Source organism: Drosophila takahashii, chromosome 3R (assembly GCF_030179915.1).
Source record: "Drosophila takahashii strain IR98-3 E-12201 chromosome 3R, DtakHiC1v2, whole genome shotgun sequence".
NCBI classification, from domain to species: Eukaryota; Metazoa; Arthropoda; class Insecta; order Diptera; family Drosophilidae; genus Drosophila; species Drosophila takahashii.
In genome coordinates this window covers 8,317,472-8,342,000 of record NC_091681.1, presented here as the reverse complement: position 1 = coordinate 8,342,000, position 24,529 = coordinate 8,317,472, and the positions used below count along the sequence as shown (strand labels likewise).

The window sequence follows — 24,529 nt, the reverse complement described above, 5'->3', positions numbered from 1 at the left end:
GTGTTGGGTTCAAGTGGCAGCTGGTCTGTCGAAAGTCGTGCTCGGCAATTAGCCGCATTTAAGCGTAGGGATTGCCATTGCCGTTGCCATGCAACTACGTAATGCCAACTTGGTGCACATAACCGGCTGTCTGGGATTTTGGCCAGAGATCTGGAGCGATTCGCTCCAAGAGGAGACAATGGGCGCGGGCACAAAGGTGATCTGTGCGTCAAGTTCGTGGGCGGAGGTTTATGCGTATCTTGGCTCAGCCCTTCGGGAAGTTATCTAATCCAATTAGGAGCTGTCGGCATTACGTAAACGGCGTAAAGGGAGTAAGCCAGCTATTTGACACACAATTCACCGCTTGCCGACCATTGTTTTCGATTAAGTTTTGAGCAGCAACTGACAAAAATTCGTTATTAAATTGCACTGCAATGGACAGCGCAAAGCAAACATTTTGAACAATTATAAAACTTGTTTTACGCTTGACAAAACTACAAACAGCGGAGTGCAGCCAGCGTTTTGCCATCAAATGCGGCGTAGCTGTCAAGTGCAGTTTTTCCCCTTTTTCGGTTCCGGCTCCCATTTTTCCACATCCATTTCACTCAAACAATTGTTTTGTCATCGGCGGCAGATGCACATGTATTTTATTATTTTATTTAAACATCGTTTGGTGGCAGGCATAAATGCGATTTAAGTTTTTTACTTATTTTGGTAATCTACTTATTGCTCACCTTTCGACAAATGTTTTTATTTTCAATTAAGAGCATTTATCATCAGTTGGCCCGATCATTTGCTTTCAAGAGTTTGTGTTACATTTGTGTTTCTGAAACTATAACAACATGTCTTTGCATTCGGAAGAGCTTGGAAGTCTTTTTGCCGTGATTGGCGATGAGGTGGGAGGCTTGTAGTAGTATGACCAAATCAGATATATCAGCAACCTAATTTTTAAGGACACGTGTGTTGGCTTTTTGCTTGGTGGCATTGGGCAAGTCGACGAGGATCGTGAGACCAATTTCATGGTCGTGAAAAAGGGTAATTTTTGACTTTGTTTCGCACTAATACATACAAATCTGGAATCCAAATACAGATATGAATTATTGAGAAATGTTGTATTCAAAAGTATTTTGAAGTTTGATTTAAAAAAATGTTTCCCCTGTTATAAGATTATTATACCCGTTACTCGTAAAGTAAAAGAGTATATTGTATTCCTGCTAAAGTATGTAACAGCTAGAAGGAAGCGTTTCCGACCACATAAAGTATATATATTCTTGATCAGCCTTAATAGCCGAGTCCATCTATCCATGTCCGTCTGTCAGCCCGTCCGTCTGTCCGTTTCTACACTCATAAAAAAAAATCGAAGAATTTCCTTAAAATCTAGAAAATTCTTTCTTGAATTTTTGCCAAAGGCGACCTCCCCTTTGTTTCAAGAAATGGTTTTTTTGAAAGGCACCATTAAAACAAGAAAAAATATTTCTTGTTTTAAGAAATTAAATTTCTTAAAACATGAAAGGGTTTTTTAGAAAGCCACTATAAAAACAAGAAAAAATATTTCTTAAAACAAGAAAGGCGATTCTTGTTTTAAAGGTGGTTTGTTTCTTGTTTCAAGAAATTAAATTTCTTAAAACAAGAAAGGGTTTTTTAGAAAGGCACCTTTTAAACAAGAAAAATTCTTTCTTGTTTAAATTTCCTTTCAAGAAATTTTATTTCTTGATTTAAGAAATAATATTTCTTGAAAGGAAGTTTTATATTAACACTGAAACCCTAAAAATAAAATGTAACTTGGTTTTTTCTTTTGCATATTATATTTATTTACATTTAAAACATTTAACACTTAACATTTAAACATTTTTAAATAACACATTTTTGACTCAAGAAAACATTGTTATTACCCAAGGTCTGTTGAACTCCATATGACCTAAGGTGATCCATTTTCTTCGCCTTTCCTCATCTAGAAAAAAAGAGTTATTGGGATATCAATGATTTGTTTTTAGATAAACAACTTTTTTGAAATAATGTAATGTTAATAATAGCCAAAATACAAACACGTTGGACAGACGACCGAGAGAGAGAGGAGCAAGACAGGTAGAAAATGAAGGGTTGAAAATCGAATTTCAGAGAGAGAGAGGCACGGGAGAGACACGTACATACATACATATATATTTACATACAGTCCTTTGCGCGAAGGGAGGCCGAATGTAAGCAGGGCAGATCGTGTCAGTTTTAAGAAAGTGAAGAGCGAAACGTCGCGACGCGTAGGTCAAGCGAGCGAGAGAGAGGAGCAGAATATGAAAGGGTTGAAAATCGGGTTTCAGATCGGGTGAGCCGCGTACATGCATAGATATTTACATGCATACATAAGTATGTCAAACAAATACAACATATTTTTCTTACCTTAGGTTTTAAAACAAAATTACAGCTTCGACAAACAAATTATTTGGCTGATGCAACTGCAGGTATTTTCACTCTGAAAAATAAATAAAATGCGAGTAATAAGATAAAGTTATTATAGAACTGTACACCCACAAATTTATGTACAAATGTATGTATGTACGTAGCTCTTAGCTAAAAAACAATTCACCTAAATTGGTATACGCTTGGTAAAGAGATTTGAAATGTATCCTTTAATTACATACATACAATTGTACGCCCGCTATACAAAAAATTATATACATATTTACATACCTTTGAATATTCGGAAAAAGGCTTCCGCTTGAAAATCACGTCCATCACTCACGAATTTTTTTCACAACTGACGCTCGGGGGATCAGAGAAGTCGGTAGCCGGGTAGTAGTCGGGCCGAGTAGGCCCTTCGTCCCACTTCGTTTTTCTTGTCGTTAACATTCGGCAGCCGAAGGAAGTCAATGGCTACTTTCCTATATTCTAGGGTCATTTCATTCATATATTCAAAGGTGATTTTGTCCTTAAATACGTACAAAAATGTGTTGGCTGCGACGGCAAAACAAACATATGAGATTTTCATTTTTCTATTTTTAAGAAAAATTCTTTCTTGAATTTTTTCCAACAAGAAAGGTTTTCTGTATTCAAAGGACAATTTTCTAATAACAAGAAATTTTTTTTCTATTTTCAAAGTTAGGCCGATTCAATGGCGAGATTTCCAAAATTTAGAAATTAATTTTTATGAGTGTATGCGAACTAGTCTCTCAATTTTAAAGCTATCGCGATGAAACTTTCCCAAAAGTCTTCTTTCTGTTGCAGGTAGTACGTATGACGGAGCGAGCCGGATCGGACCACTATATCTTAAGGCTCCCATTGTAACTTTGTAGTAGGGTTGGTAAAAAAAATCGATAGCACTATCGATACTATCGATGGCTTAAATATTTAGGAAACATGGATGGTTTGAACCCACAATCGATACTATCGATCCAAAAAAATAATTGAACTTTACATGCAACTTTTGGTATATTTTAAGGAAAAAAAATATTTTAAAGTATATACTTAAGAATACGACCGTATTTTAATTATTAAGGCTCAACATCGAATTTTGTTTCACTTTAAACGGTGTAAAAGTTAGACCGTTTCTTTCCCCCTAATGTTTATGAGTCAACCACACATTTTCCATAATTTGTTTTTCATAATGTTCCTTTATTTAAACAATTTGTTTATTTTATTTTAATTGCTGATACTATCGATAGTATCGATAGTGACCACCATCAATTGCCAAAACCATAGATGGTGTCCACTATCGATTTTTTAACAACCCTACTTTGTAGGAAGTAGGCGTTTTGATTTTTGACAACTTAAAAACAATATTTTAAATAGGCACGCAGAATCTGGAATCCATTAAATTGCACCGATAGCGTGAGCATTTTACTAAAGGTATGCACTTTCTCTGCAAGGGTTTATAAGCTTCGGTGGCCGAAGCTAGCTTCCATTCTTGTTTTTTTTATTTTTTATTTTTATAGGGGAGTGTAGGGTAAGGTGACGAACGATTCGTTTTTTGAATGTAACTTTTGTAAAAATCAATATTATTTAAAAGTGTAAACGCAGAAAGTTGCTTACATCTACTGAGCATATCCCTGTAAAATTCGAAATTCGAAATTCCAATGCAGCTAAATCCCGCAGCGTTTGGCGTGAACCCTACTTTTTTTGCACTTTCAAAAGTTGTAGGGTAATGTGACGAACGATTTGTTTTTTAATGTAACTTCTCCAAAAATCAATATTTTTTAAAAGTGTAAAAGCAGAAAGTTGCTTACATTTTCTGAGCATATTTCTAAAAAAATTTGGATTCGAAATTTCAACGTAGCCAAATCCCACAGCGTTTGGTGTAAACCATCCTTTTTACAAAAAAAAAATTAATTTTTTTATATATTATTTACGGAAAGGGTTTTTTCGATACGGAAAAGAAAAAAGTAATAAAATAATACCCAAACTTACAAAAAAAAAATGGTCAAAAAAAATTTTTTTTTTTATTAAATTAAACTGACGTCACTATTAAAAACAACAATAAAACTGCAGCAGTAAATGTTCTCTGGTATTATTATATTTTTTTTACAAATAATCAACGATAACAGTTAAAATTCTTGAATAAAAAAAGTTCGTCACAATACCCTACAAAAAGTTCGTCACGATACCCTACAAGGTAGACTTGGAGCAAAAACGGTGTCACTCTCAAACGGCGCAAAGAAAAAAAACGCGAGGTACCAAAAACTGTTGATAAAGATCTCATGTATACGTGCATATATTTGCCTGATTTTATTTTCCACTCATCTTTGCTCTGGCACTGCTGAAACACAAGTAAATTGAATGGGTTTGCTAGTTTGCGCACCACATTTTTAGCGAAAATTACCTCACGAACAAATTACGGGACTTCTTATTAATATTACTGCAAATACATTGTCGACACGATAAGGGGACACGACTACATTTATTTGGAATTTTTGTCGTGACGTCATATATGAGATTCGACGAGTTCGTCACATTACCCTACTCGTCAAATTACCCTACACTCCCCTACCCATTACTCGTAGAGTAAAAGGGTAGATTGTATTCGTGCAAAAGTATGTAACAGCTAGAAGGAGCATTTCCGACCCTATGAAGTGTATATATACTTGATTTGGGTCACTAGCTGAGTCGATATAGCCATGTCCGTCTGTCAGTCTGTCCGTCTGTCTGTCCGTATGAACGCTGAGATCTCGGAAACTATAAAAGCTAGGAGATTGACATTTTGCATGCAGATTCTAGGAGTTCCTACGCAGCGCAAGTTTGTTTCAAAAAGGTGCCACGCCCCCTCTAATGCCCACAATCGCTTATATACGATTTCAAAAATTTCAATATTTCGGAAAAGTAAAAATGTAGTTTTATCGTGTTTATCAATACCTATTTTTAAATCGGACCATTCATTCAAAAGTTACTGCAGATCAAAGTTTTTTTCTCATTCTCCTTCGCACTCCCTTTAGCTGAGTAACGGGTATCTAATAGTCGGGGCACCCGACTATAGCGTTCTCTCTTGTTTTTATTTTGTAAAATTTAAAACTTTTTCTTAAAACAAAAAGTCAAATTCAAAAAAAAAAAAAAAAAAAAAAAAACTTATTTGATTTCTTCAGTATAAAAACGCAACCAAAAACAACGACTAGCAAAACTAACATTAAAAACCTTGTTCTTGAAAAAAAAACATTTCCGGACAAGGCATGATTCAAATTTTTTCCAGATAAAGCCAAAAAAGGACAGATCTGTCCGGAAAAAGGACAATATATATGTATACCCAAAAAAAAATACGAAAGTTTACAGTTAATGAGCGTTGTATTAAAAGTAAACTACAGCTAGTGTTAAACTGTCAGTATTAATTTAAAACTAAATAATGTAAGGAGCAGACTCAATAGTGTTAAGTTTATGTCCTGAGTTTAATTTCTATACCGAAGTTTTCGGTTTTCGTTCCTGGTGTGAAGCCAGGATGCTCTGGCTTGAAACCTGGACATTTCGAACAGAAAAAGTGTTACCGCTTTTTAATGCTATTCGGACGCGTTAGTATTTTAAGGGCTTTACATTAGTGTAATTTGTAAACGACGCTGCGGTCTGTTTAAGGTTTGTTTGTGAAAATTACTTGTGAAAATTTTAATATTTGCTTATTTGAAATGTAAGTACATTAAAATTGTGTCTTAGTGCATAACTAATGAGTAAATTCTTTTCTTTTTACTGACACCACCTTGAATTGCGCTTCAGATGCCGGGAAACTAAGGATCTTGCAATTGGCTTGCATTTTTTCTGCGGCCAGCGCAATGTTGACTTCAATATCAGCGTCCTCGACCAAGCTTCGGTATTCATCTGGACGGCGTTCACTCTGGAAATGATCACCGACATAAGCGGTAAAAAGGCTGCATTTGCCCAAATATGCATACATACGTACATATTTTGTACATGTATTGTATTTATGTTTATTTGTTAAATTAAAAATTACCTTCAGTAATTTATAAAAATGTAAAAAATAATTTTAATAATATATGAAACAACATTTTTTGAATTTTGTCTCTTTAATACGGGGTATAATATTTATACTGGCATTATACTAAATAGTTTACAAAATAAACTAGCAGCCCAAATTTCAGTACACTGAGTGAGTATAAACTGTATACTCGTTAGTTTAAGCTTGACAACTTCGAAAGTTTCATTTTTATACTTTCGAAGTCCATTAGTTTAATACTCAGAGTTTCGAGAAATTTTTGACACTCAATAGTTTACTTTTAATGTAGAAATAGTTTAGTTTCTATGATCTTTTTTTTTGGGTGTATGTATATATTTATGTACATGGGTAAAACGCGAATGGTTCAGAATTATAAAAGTAGAACTCACACGTGTTGTCCGCTTCACATACAATGATCGGTTTGCCACGGCAAACGGCAGTACGTATTTACGTGTAAATAATGTTTTTTTAATACTTTTAGACACTACTCCCAATCAGATTGAGGCATGTTTCAATAAGTTTTTGAGGCGACCAGACATAGCCATCATCTTGATCAATCAAGTGTACGCGGATATGATTCGTCCCACTGTCGATGCTCACAATCTGGCTGTGCCCACTGTGCTGGAGATTCCCTCGAAGCAGCAACCCTACAATGCCTCCAAGGACTCGATTCTGAAGCGGGCACTAGTGAGTTGGCCAGCGGCGTTAGCCGGGTTACCCCCATATTTCTGGCATTCCTTCCATTCCTCCCCAGAGCGTCATCAGTCCGCCCGAGCGTCGCCACTAGCGGCTCAACTTTGGCAATCAGTTTTGGGATCGAAATTGGGGTTTAATGAAAGATTTGCATAGTTCTCAAATACATTCCAAATGCCAATGCCAGTGCTACAAAGTCGTTCCAATTGTTCTCAAAAAAGATACCTACGTGCATATATTCACACAGAAATGATGGGAGAAAATAAAGCTTATACGTATGTACATCAGGCAACTTTTCAGCTTTTGCGTTTTAAGGAAATTGCCAAAAAACTGCAGGGGCAACAATCTGAAAAGAGGAAAACAACAAAAATGCGTTGCGCTTGCAACAAAATTGAAAACAGCAACCACACAAAAACAAATACAAAAGAAAGAAAAGCCATAGCAAAAGTAACAACAAAGTGAACGAAAACGATACAAATAAGCGCTGAAATGCCAATACATGGCCAAAATGCAAGAAGAAAACCAAACCGAATAAAACCAAATAAAACAAAACAGCGAACCAAAAAGGCACAACAGAGGACTAACAAAATAAAAACTCTTAAAAAGACAGCACAATTTACGTCGTCTGGATGGATCTGGACCTATTTGCAGGGAAAGTCGGGGAAAAGCGACTTCTTACGGGCTGCTTAGCGCAACAAAAGCATGCGAAAACAATATTTGAGCAAAGTATTTTGCGCTAACTTTTCGCACCAAGAAGTTGGCGCCGAGAATGCATTCAGAAACTTCTGCTCCAGTGACAAGTTTGCTGCAACTGGAACCGAAACCAGCCAGAAACGGAGGAGGATGTAGCCCTGGTGGCTCCACAAAAGCGCAGCCTATAAGCAGGCAACTCTCCGGACCTCCAACACTCCAAAGGCCGCCCGAAGCTTTGCTATAAAATGCTTAAAACTTGGTCAGAAGGCAGCCAGAAAATGAATTTACAGACAATTGCCATAGAGTTTCTCGCTCCTATTCGGGTTGGAAAGCATAAAATTAAACATTTAAGAATTACCAATAAAAACTTTTATTTTTGTTGATCAAGAAACATGTAGAAATAGACATCTTGCTTTATTATACCCTTGCAGAGGGTATTATGATTTCAGTCAGAAGTTTGCAACGCAGTAAAGGAGACGTGTCCGACCCCATTAGCATCACTAGACAAGTCGATCTAGCCATATTCGTCTGTCCGTCTGTTTCTTCGCAAACTAGTCTCTCAGTTTTAAAGCTATCAGGCTAAAACTTTACCAAAAGTCTTCTTTCTTTTGCAGGTCGGAACGAGCCGGATCGGACAACTGTATCATATAGCTCCCAAATCAATAACCTGGAATATAAACATGTAAAAAAATTATATATTGGGTGTTTTTTAACGTATAACCTCCTACTTATGGAAATGCCATTTTTTATCCAATTTTATATACGACTAATCTAATCTTCTAATCTTTTCTCATTCGGCCCGCCCTAGCAAACTATTCCAGCCTTTTTCCCTTTACAGGCATTGCATCTATTGCAGCGTGACGAATGAGAAAAGATTAGAAAGTCTATTTAATGACGAGTGTAATAATTTTTCGTCACAAATGTTGATATCAGAACTTTTGTATGTTGAAGGTGCGGTCGTCACTAGATTTTTACATCGTTAAGAGGTGTTTTTATTTGATATCAGAAGTTTTTGTTTGTTTACATTTGCTCTCATAGGAGCTAATATATACATTTAAATTTAAATTGGTCAATCATAATTTTTAAACTATTGTATTTTAACAAATTAAGTTAAAAAGGCGTTGAAGTATTTCAAAATACCTTTTAAACGAGGTATAGGCCATTTCTGTACCTTTAGTAGTGTAGAACTTACAAACTAACGAAATTTAGCTATTTTTAGCTTTTTCCCGCTAAAGTAGCGGCTTTTTCCAAAAGTCGTAAAACAAAAGATTCCTATATGGAACTCTTAAGTGCAAATTTACTGATTCCATGACCCTAAAATACAGTTCGGATACCCTCCCACAAAATTCAATACTCAGGGAGCGTTAGTTGTTCTGAGCTGGCAAAAGTGGCTATTTTCGTTTCTGAATAACTTTTAAACGCGATTTTTTACATAAACATGATATATACCAAAATTTAAGGAATCTCAAGGGCTATACAGTTTAAAGTTGTAAGGAAAATCGTTAGAGCCGTTTTTGAGAAAATTAAAAAAAAGCTAAAAAAATAAGTTTAAACAAATTTTCTTTTGTTCATATCTTTTTAACTATTACATTTACACAAATTGCATATAGCAGGCGTTTATAGCATTTAAAAATACCTTTCAAACGAGATGCAGCACAAGTCTGTGGCTTTAGTAGTATAGTTACGGCTTTCCGAATTTTAGCTATTTATAACTGTTTTCCCGCTAAACTAGCGGGTTTTTCCAAAAGTGGTAGAACAAAAGTTTTTTATATCGATGTGATGAACGTCATATCAAATTTTCAGAACTTAAAAAACATATTTTGGACAAACTGACAAACTGACAAACAGAATTAAATTTTCATTTTGGGAAGAAGAAGAAAATCTTATTTTGGCTATAACTTTTGAACGGAGAGTCGGATTTTGACAAATGACCCCTCATTCGACGAGTATTTTCAAAAGGAATACAACTAAAACATTGCGAGGGGGCATTTATCCCCACCGGCCCCAACAGCTCCAAATTTCGAAATTTTCACTTTTTCACTTTCACCGCTCTCTCTCCCTAGCCAATTGATTTTCTTAAAGTCTTGGTATGCAATCCTGTTAGTTTTCGCAATACCTTTCGATAGGTGTATTATTCAGTAGATTTTCATTTCTTCGTGTATGTATAGTAGTCGCCTTCGCACACTCTCCTGGTGCGCTTCGTCACTACATGGACTGCCGTCCATAGTGATTAATCGGGTAAACTTTTAATGAAACGTACGATTTGAAATTTTGTTTTTAAATGACCATAGTTTCTAAGATGTCTTAGATTACGCCACGTTCTGTGTGTCGTTAACTACACTTTCTAAATTATTCTCATTAGGCACGATGTAATAATATATAGCTATTTAGGTAAGAAGCTGTACGATATCAATAAAAGATTTTAAAAGTGAAAAACTTTAGAAAGTGTATTTAAGTAATGGATCGTATAATACATTTTCGTCACAAAAGTTGATATCAAAACTTGTGTATGTTGAAAGTCGGATAGTCACTGTGCGTTGGGGGTAGAAACTAAACGAGCCGGAAAGCTAACTACGCTCAAGATATTTATTTCTTAAATTTAGAAATCTCGCCTTTGAATTGGACAGCCGTTGTAACTTAAATTCCCTTTTAAATACAGAAAATTTGTAGATTTAAAGGCAAATTTACGAAAAACACAACATATTTATGTTTACTTGCAAAGGTTGGCGATTTAAAGGCGAGATTTCCAAGTTTAAAATAAACAATTCTAAAATTCTAGGTAGTTTTGTTACGTACCATTCTGCTGGTTCCGAATTAAAAATAAGTCATTGTTGAATTCAATGCCATTACCAACATCTCATAATTATTCTTACCTTTCCGCGAAATTTCACAAGCTGGGCATATCCGCTAAATCTTTATAATGAATTATCGCATTGTGAATTAATGAGCTGTGACGATTGGGAACACCGAATTGGCTCGTTGTCAAAAATTTGGACACGTAGTACTTGCCACCCACCTCGTTTGGTACAGGCAGGTTTTGACAACAAAATGGCGTGGAGCATTTAGGACCTAATTAGCCGCACATGCCAGTCACACTGGGCGGGTGTACGCGGCGTATGCTGCAGTTCGGCTGTCACCTGCCAAAAGCATTCAGCAGAGGCTAACCCTAGCCAACGTCTGCCAGTAAGAGCTCAAAGAGCTAATTGAGACTTACGAGCTGCATCATGGGTTTTTAATTTCTAGATGTATTAGGATTACCCCTGGAGCGGCAAAATATCCTTTCTATTGCTATGTAAAAATAATTACTACATATTTCATGGGCTTATCACATAAAAAGAGCAGCCAAGTTATTTATATGGTAATTATATACTTATAAATGAAATTATACTCGAAAAATAAAAGAGAATACGGTTTCGTTTGAAAGAATTTAAAAGTTAGAAGGAATCGTTTCCGACCCTCTAAAAAATATATATTCGTGATCAAGATCACTGGCCGAATTGATATAGCTATGTCTGTCGCCTGTCCGTCCGTATGAGCGCTTTGATCTCGGATAGTAGAAAAGTTAGAAGTTTAAATCATGTAAATTTTAGGTATTCCTACGCAGCGCAATTTTGTTTCATCTCAGTGCCACTTCCTCTTTCCCTAGAGTTCAATATCGTTGTATGTATAAACTTAATCAGGAGTGTCACGGAAATTATTTCCAAGCGAAATCCGTTACAGTTCTTACGTACATCAATTAACAAAACCAACCGTTTTTGGTTAGATGCGATTTTTGTAATACTCCAAATATGCCCATTTAACATTTGGAATACATTTAATTGTTTATTTGTATTTCTAGAATATAGATCACTATAGGGTAATTCCACGTGAAACGTGTGGGACATCTTAATATCTTTCCGAAAAATATTTTTATAAATTTTTAATTTTTAAATTAACTATTTTTTAAGGGAATTTTAAATTAAAAAAATTGTATACGCCGCACACTGGGCCAGAAAGTTAATTTTTTGGCCAAAAATCTGTAATTTCCCTGCAGGAAACGGAATCAGTTTTGGACTATTAAAATACTAGTTGGGTCAAGAAGGTTAACTAGTTCAAGTTATGTCCATTTCCTTGTAACGAAGTGGTCCATTTTTCATATGCTTGTCGTCGGAAACAACTAGTCCATTTGCTACTAGTTTTGCACTAGTGACTGTTAACCAATTTACGATTACAGCTGTTAAACTACACTAAAAAAAATATTTTCACGAAAAAACTAAAAATTAATCTCTAAACCATCAAGTGATTGGATTTCACTAGTACTTGACGATGCCTAACTTGACGCTCCCCTAATTTAGTATCCAACTAATAGGCGCGGTTCTTAGAGAATTTCTGATAATTATTATGTAATCAAATACAGTAAATGATAATTAAATGGAATTAAAAGAAACTTACTTTTTTTGAGGCAAGTCGCCCTCTCTAGGACTTGAACCCGGGACCTTTGGATTTGTAGACACACTAACTGATTGAGCCATACACGCATCACATTTTGTAATGCCCTAACAAGGTTTATGAATTTTAGTGTGACATAATTCAAAAACAGTAATTTTTCACATATATATTGCCTCGGACAGATTAAACAAAGTTTAAAATAAAACTAAAGCATCACCTAGCAAACAAAAAGCAACAAAAAATGTAGAGAGACCGGGGATTGAACCGAGGACCTCAAGTGTTTGATTTGTTTAGTGTTAAATTTCCCAAGACATTTACACCCTAGGCTATATTTTTGGATCATATGTGTTTCATTTGCAACTAGTTAAATTCCAGTTGCCTTTTAACTAGACCCTAACATGTATTTGTTCTACCAGTTAAATATTTTTAAGGTTTTTTTTGTCAGAAAGGTACTAGTCCGAGACAAGTTTCTTTTTTACTAGTTTTGTATTAATCATTTTTTCGACTAGCACAAATTTTCTAGACCCCGTGTAGTCCAAATGCATTCATACAAATTCCGGTTGCTTTATATTTGTTGTATAACTAGTTGTTTTTCAGACTAGTTCGCATTTTTCCTGCAGGGTTCTTTCCTAGGACACTTAGAGGTATGCAGTTTTTTGCGTTTTTTTCTTAAAAGATTGAACTTTCCAACGAACTAAAAGTACAATTTCTTGGAACGATAAAGTATGAGATAAGACATACTAAAAAAAAATAACACCGCTAAAAAATATTTTGTCTTTTAAGATTTATGAACCGTTAAAATCTGCAACTTTCGGAGGCTCCCACATTAACGCTTGTCAAACAATAGATTTAAAAAAAAATTATATTTTATTTTCTTGTTTTCTTTTAAGATTTTTATAATCATATTATTAAAAAAATTGTTTTACAAATATGGTTTTTTAATTTGTTTATTGTTTATTTGACATATTCTGAAGTCATCACAAATGTATGCTACATTTATATTTGCATAGTCCAGATTAAATAGATAGATATAGACTTCGAAAATACTATGATCGATTATTGAACGTAAAAAATAGATATTAGATGTTAGTCACACTAAAATCAAATTTTTGCGCGCAAAATGTTCACTAAAACCTGAAGAAAAAAAGTACGGCATACTTTTGGGCTCTCTTAGCAAAGCTCTACAAAATAGCTCGATTCCGAGTTAAGCCTTTAATTAAAACTTAAATTACCGAAAACTAAGGCAAAACCGCATCGAGTCGGCGGTATACGCTGGCACTTAACGGCACTTGAAAAGCAACGTACTCATTTGCCAAAAAAACCCGGAAAAATCAACAAATAAATTTATTTTAAGAAGCAAGTAAGACATACGAGCTATATTATATTTTTTATTTGTTAAAAATAATCACATTTAACAGTTTCGTGAAGATTCAAACATCTACATCAGCATCTTTGACTTTCAGATTTTTTTTTTTAATTTTCATCAATATTTGATGAAAATCCCACTTTGAAAATACGGTAAAAGAAAACTACTTGCCCGAATTCTTTAAAACTTTGGCATAAATTAGTTTAATGTGTTATGAAAAGGAATTCAAACTTAATTAGGTCATTTTCTTAAAAAAAAAACGTATTTTTGACCAAAAATTGGATCGGCTGGCCCAGTGTGCGCCGGAATACACGTGGAATTACCCTATACTAACGTTTACTTTCTATCGCGAAAAAAATTTTTTTTTCTCGTTTCGTTTTTTATTAATTTTTTAAAAATCTTTTTCAAACATTGCCGTCTTTTTTAGCTGAGACCTAATTAAAACATTTCAGGGTGCGTTGTTATCAGCAAGGCGAGCACAATATGGCATCAATTGGCGGCGAAATTAGAGAAGCCGAATTGGGACGAGACCCCTTAAAGCCCAAGGCAGAACTTTTGACACACAGCGACAAGTTTTGCGCCTTTTTAGCAGTTTAGGGAGAAGAAAGAAAACTAAATAAATAAGCGACTAACTGACTGACTGAAGACAGCAGGAGTGGAGAATCGGAGCAACTGCAGCGAAACTTTTGCGCCGAGCAATGGGGAACATAAATAAATGAAATTATTCAAAAGTAGTTTGGAATTCTCGTGACAGCGCATAAAAACAAACAGCTGAATGCAATTTGGCTCGTTCTAAGCCATGCGAGAAGGAAAAGTGAAAATAAAAGAGCAGCAGCCAGACGATGACGAAGATAGTCGGAGTCAGAAGCGGACAGATAGATGGATGGACGGAAAAGTCCTGGTTCTGGTCGGCTCAACCAGTGTAAATGAAATGCATAGACCCAAAAACGCATCGAGACGGAGATGGAGTCCTTCAGACGAACTGAGACTGGCATAATTATAATTGGAACTGGGATCCGAGAGCTGAGCTACGACATCTGAAGGCCCAGAGCTTGAGTGCGGAAACTGATGCCGCATTTTTGGCAATTCAATTTCGGAAATGAAATCGAGGCACATGGACCCAGAGCCCCCGATGGTCGATGCTTCTCATCTGCTTGCCAAATTGAGCAAAAGATGTCGGGCCGGAATTACTAAATGGAATTGTTGCTCGGCAAATTAACAGACAACTGAGGGTCTGGCTTTCGCATTCGCCAAACAGTGGTCGGCAATCGCAAAATTATTGCGTTCGAGAACTGGTTAGTTCCATCTGTATATCAGTATATCGGACACACACCCACAGGAGCTGACGACATTTACAAAAATACGGGGACCACGCCAGCACAGACAGCCCTTGACATCCGCAGTTGCAGAGACGTGCTCGAAAACAAAGTTAATTAAATGATCTGATCTCAATTATTCCTAAAAAGCTAATCTCAATTACAAAATTGAAATGGCCAGAAGCACACTTGGGAAAATAATTTTGCTAAATGAAATTCGTTCACCTTAAATAATTAAGAAAACTACTCCAAAACGATCAAAAAACAAGAAAGGAAGCTAATTTCGGCTGGCCGATCTGGCCCTACTAATCATTACTATTAAATTAAAAAATTTTTAATTTCGTTTTAATCTTCCTGTTAATCTTTTGATCGTTCCTATAATAGCTATATGATATAGCTGTCCGATTTTGATAAACTTAAATGTGATATTTCCAAGAATAGGAGGTTGTATGTCAAAAAAGATCGAATCTATATTATTGAGCTATGTTATTTGAAGCTATAGTTGTTTGCAACGCAGTGAAGTAGGGTTGGTAGAAGAATCGATAGCACTATCAATATTATCGATGGTTTTAATATTTAGGAAACATCGATACTATCGCTCCAAAAAATTTATTGAATTTTACATGCAACTTTTGGTATTGAATTTAAGGAAAAAAAGTATTTTAAAGTATATACTTAAGAACACGACGGTATTTTAATTGTTAATGCTCAACATCGAATTTTGTTTCACTTTAATAGCTGTAAAAGTTAGACCGTTTCTTTCCCCCTAATTTGTATGAGTCAACCGCACATTTTTAATAATTTGTTTTTCATAATTTTCCTTTATTTTAATAATTAAAACTGGCCCCAACCAGCAAAATTGTCAATTCTACTAAGTAAATAGTAATTTCACAACAACAAAATACACACAATTAGCAAAGACACAAACCCAAAGCAAAAACAAAGTACACGTAACTATTTTAATAGTAACGTAACTATCTTTGTTGGTCAATTTTACCAAGCAAATTTTTTTGTGTGTTTCCGATCCGGCTGATCCCCCCTTATGTCCTATCTGCAATAAAAAAGAAGACTTTTGGGAAAGTTTCATCCCAATAGCTTAAAAACTGGGAGACCAGTTTGCGTGAAGACGGACGGGCATGGCTAGATCGACTCGTCTAGTGATGGCTAGTATGGCTCATTGCATGCACACAAAAAAATTTGCTTGGTAAAATTGACCAACAAAGATAGTTACGTAACTATTAAAATAGGTACGTGTATTTTGTTTTTGCTTTGGGTTTGTGTCTTTGCTAATTGTGTGTATTTTGTTGTTGTGAAATGACAATTTACTTAGTAGAATTGACAATTTTGCTGGTTGGGGCCTGTTTGACAATTATTACAGTTGATTTTACCAATTTTTTTTTTTGTGTGTGGGAAATGTGGCGGGCAATTTGGTGTCAAATCTCAGAAAAAATTATTTTTTATACCCTTGCAGAGGGTATTATGATTTCAGTCAGAAGTTTGCAACGCAGTGAAGGAGACGTTTCCGACCCCATAAAGTATATATATTCTTGATCAGCATCACAAGACGAGTCGATCTAGCCATGTCCGTCTGTCCGTCCGTCTGTCCGTCTGTCTGTTTCTACGCAAACTAGTCTCTCAGTTTTTGAGCTATCGGGACGAAACTTTCGCAAAAGTCTTCTTTTTATTGCAGGTAGTATATATGTCGGAGCCGACCGGATCGGACAACTATATCTTATAGCTCCCATAGGAACAATCGGAAAAAAAAAACTTTAAAAAATTCTAGCTTCGGTGTTTTTTGAAATATTACCTTCTACTTTTGGGAATGTTATTTTTTAAATATATCTGAATTTCGAATTAATTAGTTAAAAAATCGGACTACTATATCATATAGCTGCCATAGGAACGATCGGAAAATTAATGGAAAAGTAATAGGAAATAAATTTTAGCTTCTTTGGATTTTATTGTATTATCTTCTACTCTAGGATATGACTCTTTTTAAATATTTCCGAATTTCAATTTTAATTTAATCAAAATCGGACGACTATATCATATAGCTGCAATAGGAACGATCGGAAAATTAATGGAAAAGTAATAGGAAATAAATTCTAGCTTCTTTGGTTTTTATTGTATTATCCCCTACTCTAGGGTATGACTCTTTTTAAATATTTTCGAATTTCAATTTTAATTTGATCAAAATCGGACGACTATATCATATAGCTGCCTTAGGAACGATCGGAAAATTAATGAGAAATATTAGAAAATTGAACATTTTTGCGATTTGTTAATTAATAGGAATGATCTGCAAGGGTATATAAGCTTCGGCTGGCCGAAGCTAGCTTCCTTTCTTGTTTTTTTTGATAGAGAATTGAAAATTAACGTCCCGTATTTTTCCTTTTTTTATCTCTTATCACTTAGTTTTTATCGATATTTTTAGAGTTAAGCTCCGTTTTTGAAATTCATACTGCACTTATAACTCGTTTGAGTTATTTTTATACCCTTGCAGACCGTATAATGATTTCAGTCAGAAGTTAGCAACGCAGTTGCTTTATATATTCTTGATCAGCTCCAGTAGACGAGTCGATCCAGCCATGTCCGTGCGTCCGTCTGTCTGTCCGTCCGGCTGTTTCTACGCAAACTAGTCTCTCAGCTCTTACCCGGATCAGACCACTATTTCTTATACCTCCAATAGGAAAGATCGGGAAAAAATCATTAAAAAATTCTAGCTTCGGTGCTTTTTGATATATGACCTTCTACTCTTGGGAATATTACTTTTTAATTTTTTCTGAATTCACTATATAGCTGCCTTAGGAATGATCGGAAAAATAAATGGAAATTAAAAGGAAACAAATTATATCTTTGTTGATTTTTATTACATTCTCTTCTCTGAGATATAGCTCTTCTTAAACATTTTAAAATTTCGAATTAAATTTAACAAAGCTACGTTAATAGGAATGATCTACAAGGGTATATAAGCTTCGGCTGGCCGAAGCTAGCTTCCTTTCTTGTTATATTTGGTATGCAACTTTGTGGGATAGCTTATTATCTTTCAGAAAAATATTTTTAAAATTTAAAACTAAGTTTTTTAGAGACATTAAAAATTATAAAGTTCTGTACGCCGGAAAACACGCAGTTTTCGAATATAAATAATTATCCTCGTGTTGTTTCATCAATTCTTTGTGAAGTGGGAAAATAAAATGTTTGTACATATTTGCAAGACCTTCAAACTTTGCATCAAGCAACAACAGCGCAACGTGCAAGGGTATAATTTAATGGACTTAAAGCTTCTTTACGTCTCTTTTTTTTTTTTTTAGCAAATACTTTTAAATAAATACAATTTTTAAAATGACGTGTTAATAATGTGTTTAAAGAAATATTTGAATATATTTATTTTTAATGGTCTTTTAGTCGAATAAAAGTAAGAAATTATTGGAGACTTTTATTAATTTCACTTAAATGAAATCGCACAGCTCTTAGGACTCTGATACATTTTTTTGCCAGTGCAGAGTTCGTACGAACGACTTTGCTGAGCCACAGAAATCGATGGAACTTGGCCAAAATGTAACTCGAATGTCAAAGAAAACAAGGAAAGTGATGCGGAGCGGCGAACGGGCGGATTAAAGTGCAGCATCTATGGTCGGAGATGAGCTGCAGCTGCGGGGAATCGGTCACTGGTCACTATATAGCCCTGATATATGGTACTTGCTGGATTAGTTAGTCCTAGGTCTGCACTCTGCTCACCCCTCGCAATGCAATCGACACGGCACAAAGCGTTTCATTAACCATTGCAAATTGGCAGCAATTCATTGAAAGGCATTCAAATCGAATGGTGTGCGTCGGTGGGTTTGTGCGTTCTCAATTTGCCTGTGGCACGTAGCATATGGATAATACGTTCGGGTACATACATACGTATGTGGACAGCTCGCAGCCGAACTCAATTCTCCGAATCACTGAGCTAAACAAAATCATTGAAATTGCCATTGTCTGGGCACTGAGTGGATAAGCACACACGGCAGTCGAGCAGCGCATTGATATATGGCCCATACTGCTCATCGCACTCGAACGTTGTAGCACATTTAGCTAGCTCGCTGGTCACTTTGCGGGTCTGCCTTCCAGGCAATGCTCCTACGATGCCCTTGATTAGCCCTCCTCCGAGTCCTTTACTCCAGATTGGATTACTTGATTCGCCGGCCAAGTGTCTAATTAATTACTTTGCATTTAAATTAACCCCCGTTGTCATCGGAGCAAACATCGATGGCAGTGTCACAAGCTGAGACGTGCACTTAGGAAAACGGAAAGCAGTATGGTAATATGCGATACACAGCCAAAAAATCATGCAAAGAACCCAAAAAAACAAGTTTCCTAAACAATGTATTTATTTGTTAAATTCAAACAAATAATTTACGCATAGATTCTTTGTGGGAATTTAACAAATAAATAAAATAGTTTAGTTGTTGAGAAAAGACAGCACTGTGCATGATTAATGGTCTTATGGTTATCGACTCACAACAATCACTTTAAATCTAGAAAATTTGATTTGATAGGGTATAAATATATTAGTATTTTTTAAAGAACTTACAGATATTTGAAATAAAATATGATGAACATCCTGCACTTGCCACTTAACTACTAATCCTTCCTTTTTGCGGAGTGTGTGCCTGCTTGATTGGGGGCGTGGTAGCTGCATGTTACGGGGCGGCCATCACTTTGGCTAATTTGTATTCAAAACACAGAAAGCAGTGTCAGTGCTTCAATTGATTGAATGAGTCTGGGCCGGCCCCCGGATCTGTAGAGTCTGGAGACCCGGGCCCAGATGTCGGGAGATTAGCAGCCGGGCCAGAGTTCACCTGACTCGCTTTGACTTGGTCTAATTGGAAGTGACAAATGGAAGCTCGCCTCCGCTCGACGGTGTTTGCATTTCGGCCAGGACTTAAACCGGTTTCTCTGGACTTGGAGCTCTAATTTTAAAGCTATCGCCATTAATTTGCCCCGCTTCTCGCAACGGACACCGCACTCAGACTTCTAACTGGGGAAACTATTCTTTTGTTGTCCCCAGACCAAAAAATGGCATGGCAACCGCTGCAATAAACCACAGTACATTTGTGGATCCACTTCATATGCATAACAAATGAATAACTTTCGTATTATCCCACCGAGCTGCAATAACAAAAGTGAAAAAAATCAGAGCGTACGTAAACACAGATAAACAATTGAAATGCGATATAAAAAAATAATAATAGCAAATGAATTCAAGTGGGCCTGCTGCACAAAGGATAAAAGACGCGGGAGTATGGTTTATTCAAATAACAATTGCCAAATACTTATTTAACCAAAATAAAAGGCGCAGCGCAACTTTCTGGCATTCTGGCTTTTGGGCTTTGTCGGTGGCGTTGGCCGCAAAATGTGCAAAAATTTGTATAAAAATGCCAGAGCAAAGTGTGCCACACCCACTCCCACTCCCACACCCGCTGGTGCAACAATAAAATACCAGCGGGCCGCTGACTGGGGGTGGTGCCTTTCTGGGTTGTGTTCGCCATCATTTTGGGGTAATGCAAAATTACGTTACAACGGCATAAATTTAAATAAATGCCGGTCTCAGGATTTTTATGCATTTTTACCGCATAACAAATACTTTTGTTGCCCTCAGCCACCTACATTCTGCTCTAATGTGGCTTGGCCACGCCCACCGCCCACACAGGCTTTCACACACTTACAAATGGGGATACAAATATAGCACTGAAAAAGTCGCCGATCTTCTAATATGTTGATGTTCCTACAATCTAAAATCGACGAAAAATTGTTTACGTAATATATGGACAGTCCCTCATATGAAGTTTAATGGGTTTTTATACCCTTGCAGAGGGTATTATGATTTCAGTCAGAAGTTTGCAACGCAGTGAAGGAGACGTTTCCGACCCCATAAAGTATCTATATTCTTGATCAGCATCACTAGACGAGTCGATCTAGCCATGTCCGTCTGTCCGTCTGTCCGTCTGACCGTCTGTCCGTCTGTCTGTTTCTACGCAAACTAGTCTCTCAGTTTTTGAGCTATCGGGATGAAATTTTCTTAAAAGTCTTTTATATATTGCAGGTAGTATATATGTCGAAACCGACCGGATCGGACCACTAAATCTTATAGCTCCCATAGGAAGGAAACGTTAAAAAAATTCTAGCTTCGGTGTTTTTTCAAATATTACCTTCTACTCTAGGGAATATTATTTTTTATATATTTCTGAATTTCGAATAAAATCTTTAAAAAATCGGATCACTATATCATATAGCTGCCATAGGAACGGCCGAAAAATTGAAGGGAAATTAATAGAAAACAAGAAAGAAAGCTAGCTTCGGCCAGCCGAAGCTTATATACCCTTGCAGATCGTTCCAGTGGCGGATCCAGGATTTTTTTGTGGGGGGTGATATCAGAACAATTTTTTTGTTGCATACTTTTTGAATACCAAAATTTCTTTAATTTTTCACGCGAGTGGGGGGTGATATATCACCCATATCACCCCCCGTGGATCCGCGCATGGATCGTTCCTATTAACTTACAAATCGCAAAAATTTTAAATTTCGTCGTCCGATTTTTGTTAAATTTAATTCAAAACTCTGAAATATTAAAAAAAAATCATATCCTAGAGTATAAGATAATACAATAAAAACCAACGGAGCTATAATTTGTTTCCAATTAATTTCCCATTAATTTTTCGATCGTTCCTATGGCAGCTATATGATATAGTCGTCCGATTTTGATAAAATGAAAATTGAAATTCGGAAATATTTAAAAAGAGTCATGTCCTAAAGTAGAAGAGAATACAATAAAAACCAAAAAAGCTAAAATTTATTTCTGTGTAACTTTCCCATTAATTTTCTGATCGTTCCTATTGCAGCTATATGATATAGTCGTCCGATTTTTAAAATATTTTATTCAAAATTCTGAAATATTTAAAAAATAATATTTCCAAGAGTAGAAGGTTTTATTTCAAAAAACACCGAAGCTAGAATTTTTTTAACGTTTCCTTCCTATGGGAGCTATAAGATATAGTTATCCGATCCGGTTGGTTCCGACTTATATACTACCTGCAATAGAAAGAAGACTTTTGGGAAAGTTTCATCGCGATAGCTTCAAAGCTGAGAGACTAGTTTGCGTAGAAACGGACGGACAGACGGACAGACGGACAGACGGACAGACGGACGGACAGACGGACGGACAGACGGACGGACAGACGGACATGGCTAGATCGACTCGTCTAGTGATGCTGATCAAGAATATATTTACTTTATGGGGTCGGAAACGTCTCCTTCACTGCGTTGCAAACTTCTGACTGAAATCATAATACCCTCTGCAAGGGTATAAAAATTATATCTTTGTTGATTTTTATTACACTCTTTTCTACTCTGGGATATGACTATTTTTAAATTTTTCCGAATTTTGATTTTAATTTTAAAAAGATCGAACTACTATATCATATACCTGCATTGAAACGATCGAAAAATTAATGTGAAATAATAGGAAATTTAACATTTTTCGATTTGTAAATAAATAGAATGATCTGCAAGGATATATAAGCTTCGTCTTGCCGAAGCTAGCTTCCTTTCTTGTTTTAAATAAAGTCCCAATCTGTTGCTAACATGTGAGATGGATATTTCATGTTTCATTTAATAAAATCGTGTAAAATAGTGTGTGCATATATGTCTATAGACATCGATTCTTGATCTCGACAACACATGTTGACTATGATTTTAGCTTCTATGCATAACTCTGATAACTCTAAAGAGCTCCATATAAACTTCGAGTAAAATATCTGCTAATATCATTTCATGAGTTCGTCTGTTTCGCTATTTGTACATCGCGCTTTGAAGAAATAATGATTCTCAAAACATAAACGTATTAATACAAACGATTCATGCACAACGCTGTGCAACATTTTTAGGGTTATAAAATGTAACCGCAATTCGGATTTCATGGGCGGAAAGAACTCATCGAAATAAGCAAAAACCCATTTGGGTTTCTCTGGCTTAGCTCGCGCTTACCTATTATAGCGAGTTAAAGTTTTACACACAAAATGTATTTGTAACGGTCATATCTTGTGAACCGATTAAAATTTCCTTATCAAGTCTTCAGTGATTATGTAGCTATGAACCCAAGGAACTAAATTGACAAATAACTCTAGGTGCTAAGTGCGCAAGAGTCATTTGTCAATTCTTCAGTTTCTGGGGTTCATAGCTACATAATCACTGAAGACTTGATAGTGAAATTTTGGAGTAGATTTCTTTTGTCTATGGCTATGTCGCAATTAATTTGCTTCTTCCTTAAAAAATCCTGCAATTATTCTGAGTATGGGGTTCGTAAGATAAAGAGTGTCAGTTTAAAAAACCTTTAACATAAAAACAAACCATGAATACGTTTTCCTGTGATACCTCCAGAAAGTTGGCCAATTTCATAATTTTTCGAACATTGAGGAACTTTTTGGAAAACGCTGTTTAACTTGGGAATTCGTAAGGAATTCCAAATTCTTGTTACACCTGACTTAGTTGTGGTGTTGTTTACGTCAAAATATAATTATCTGAATTATAAGAAAGCTCAGTACAACCCAATAATAACAAATACCTCATTTAAACATTTTCTCCATTAAGACAAAAGTCGTAAAATTTAAAATAGTAAATGCAGTGAATATTATTTTAAATAACATCTAAGACTTTCCGTTCTATTATTGCCACCTCAACTGTGTGTTCTAACAATTCGTAGGCGGTATAAACTGCGGCTGCTGCAGTCAGCTAGTGAAATTTCCTTCCGCTTTCGCCAGGACGCGAAATGCTTTCATTGGCATGCCAGCAACTCTCTCTCTGTGCGAGTGTGTGTGTTGCCGTGGATGTGGTAGTGAAACCCTTGGCTGTTATTTGTATGCCCCTAAAATTATGCAAAGTAATCCTGTCTCGCCCGCTGGCGAAATCCGCGCCGATATTTGCAATTGTTAACGTAATAAGCGGGCTTAAGTGCGAGCTGCACCTGTCCTGCGACCAGCCACCTGCACTACCTCCCCTCCCCACCGACCTTTCCTTGGTCATATCTGTCCGATACCTCTTCATCGTTTTCGGCCGGCTTCTGTTGCCAGAGCAAATATTTGGCCACCTTAAGCGGTGGCGCTGGGCTGCAAAAAGTCGCCCAATTAAATGGCCAACTGCAATTCCTTACAGTGTAGCATTTTGGTGTTGCCTTTCCTCTCGCTCACTCCACTCCACTCCCTTCGCTTTCCATCCGGATGTGGCTGCGCCATGCTTTTCGGTTTACGTAGTAAATTAACTTCCGTTTTATTTGTAAGATTTCCTTTCGCTCTGCTCGTCGTTCGTTTGCCTTTTTTGCCGGCTGTCCTTGCCCTGCCACGCCCCCTGGTCCCTGGCCGCCTGCCGCCCCTTATATCCTTTCCAGGTTCCGTGTGCTTTTGTTCCACTATTTGGGTTATGCTTGGTCTGGTTGCTCGGTCTGCTTTTGTATATTTTTAAGCGCTTTTTCATTCAATTTACAAAATTGAAGTGGGAATTGAGAAATAAATTCCGTTTTCGTTTCTGGCTCCTGGTTCCGAAAATTCGGCTCCCAGTTGCACTTTGCGTGCAGCGGATGCGGATGTGGCCGAAAGC

General features: G+C 36.2%; 1 protein-coding gene and 1 long non-coding RNA gene across 2 annotated transcripts in view; both read left to right on the top strand.

Moving 5' to 3' along the window:
• LOC138913575 (uncharacterized) overlaps positions 1-24,529 on the top strand; it is a 137,450-nt gene that overhangs the window by 25,664 nt on the left and 87,257 nt on the right. The gene's annotated exons all lie outside the window — the stretch shown is intronic.
• On the top strand, positions 742-8,159 carry Vha14-2 (Vacuolar H[+] ATPase 14kD subunit 2). The gene is made up of 4 exons (XM_017159986.3): positions 742-875; positions 933-1,014; positions 6,882-7,087; positions 7,155-8,159. The coding sequence occupies exons 1-4, from the start codon at positions 822-824 to the stop codon at positions 7,185-7,187; spliced, it is 375 nt and encodes a 124-aa protein (XP_017015475.1). The 5' UTR covers positions 742-821; the 3' UTR covers positions 7,188-8,159.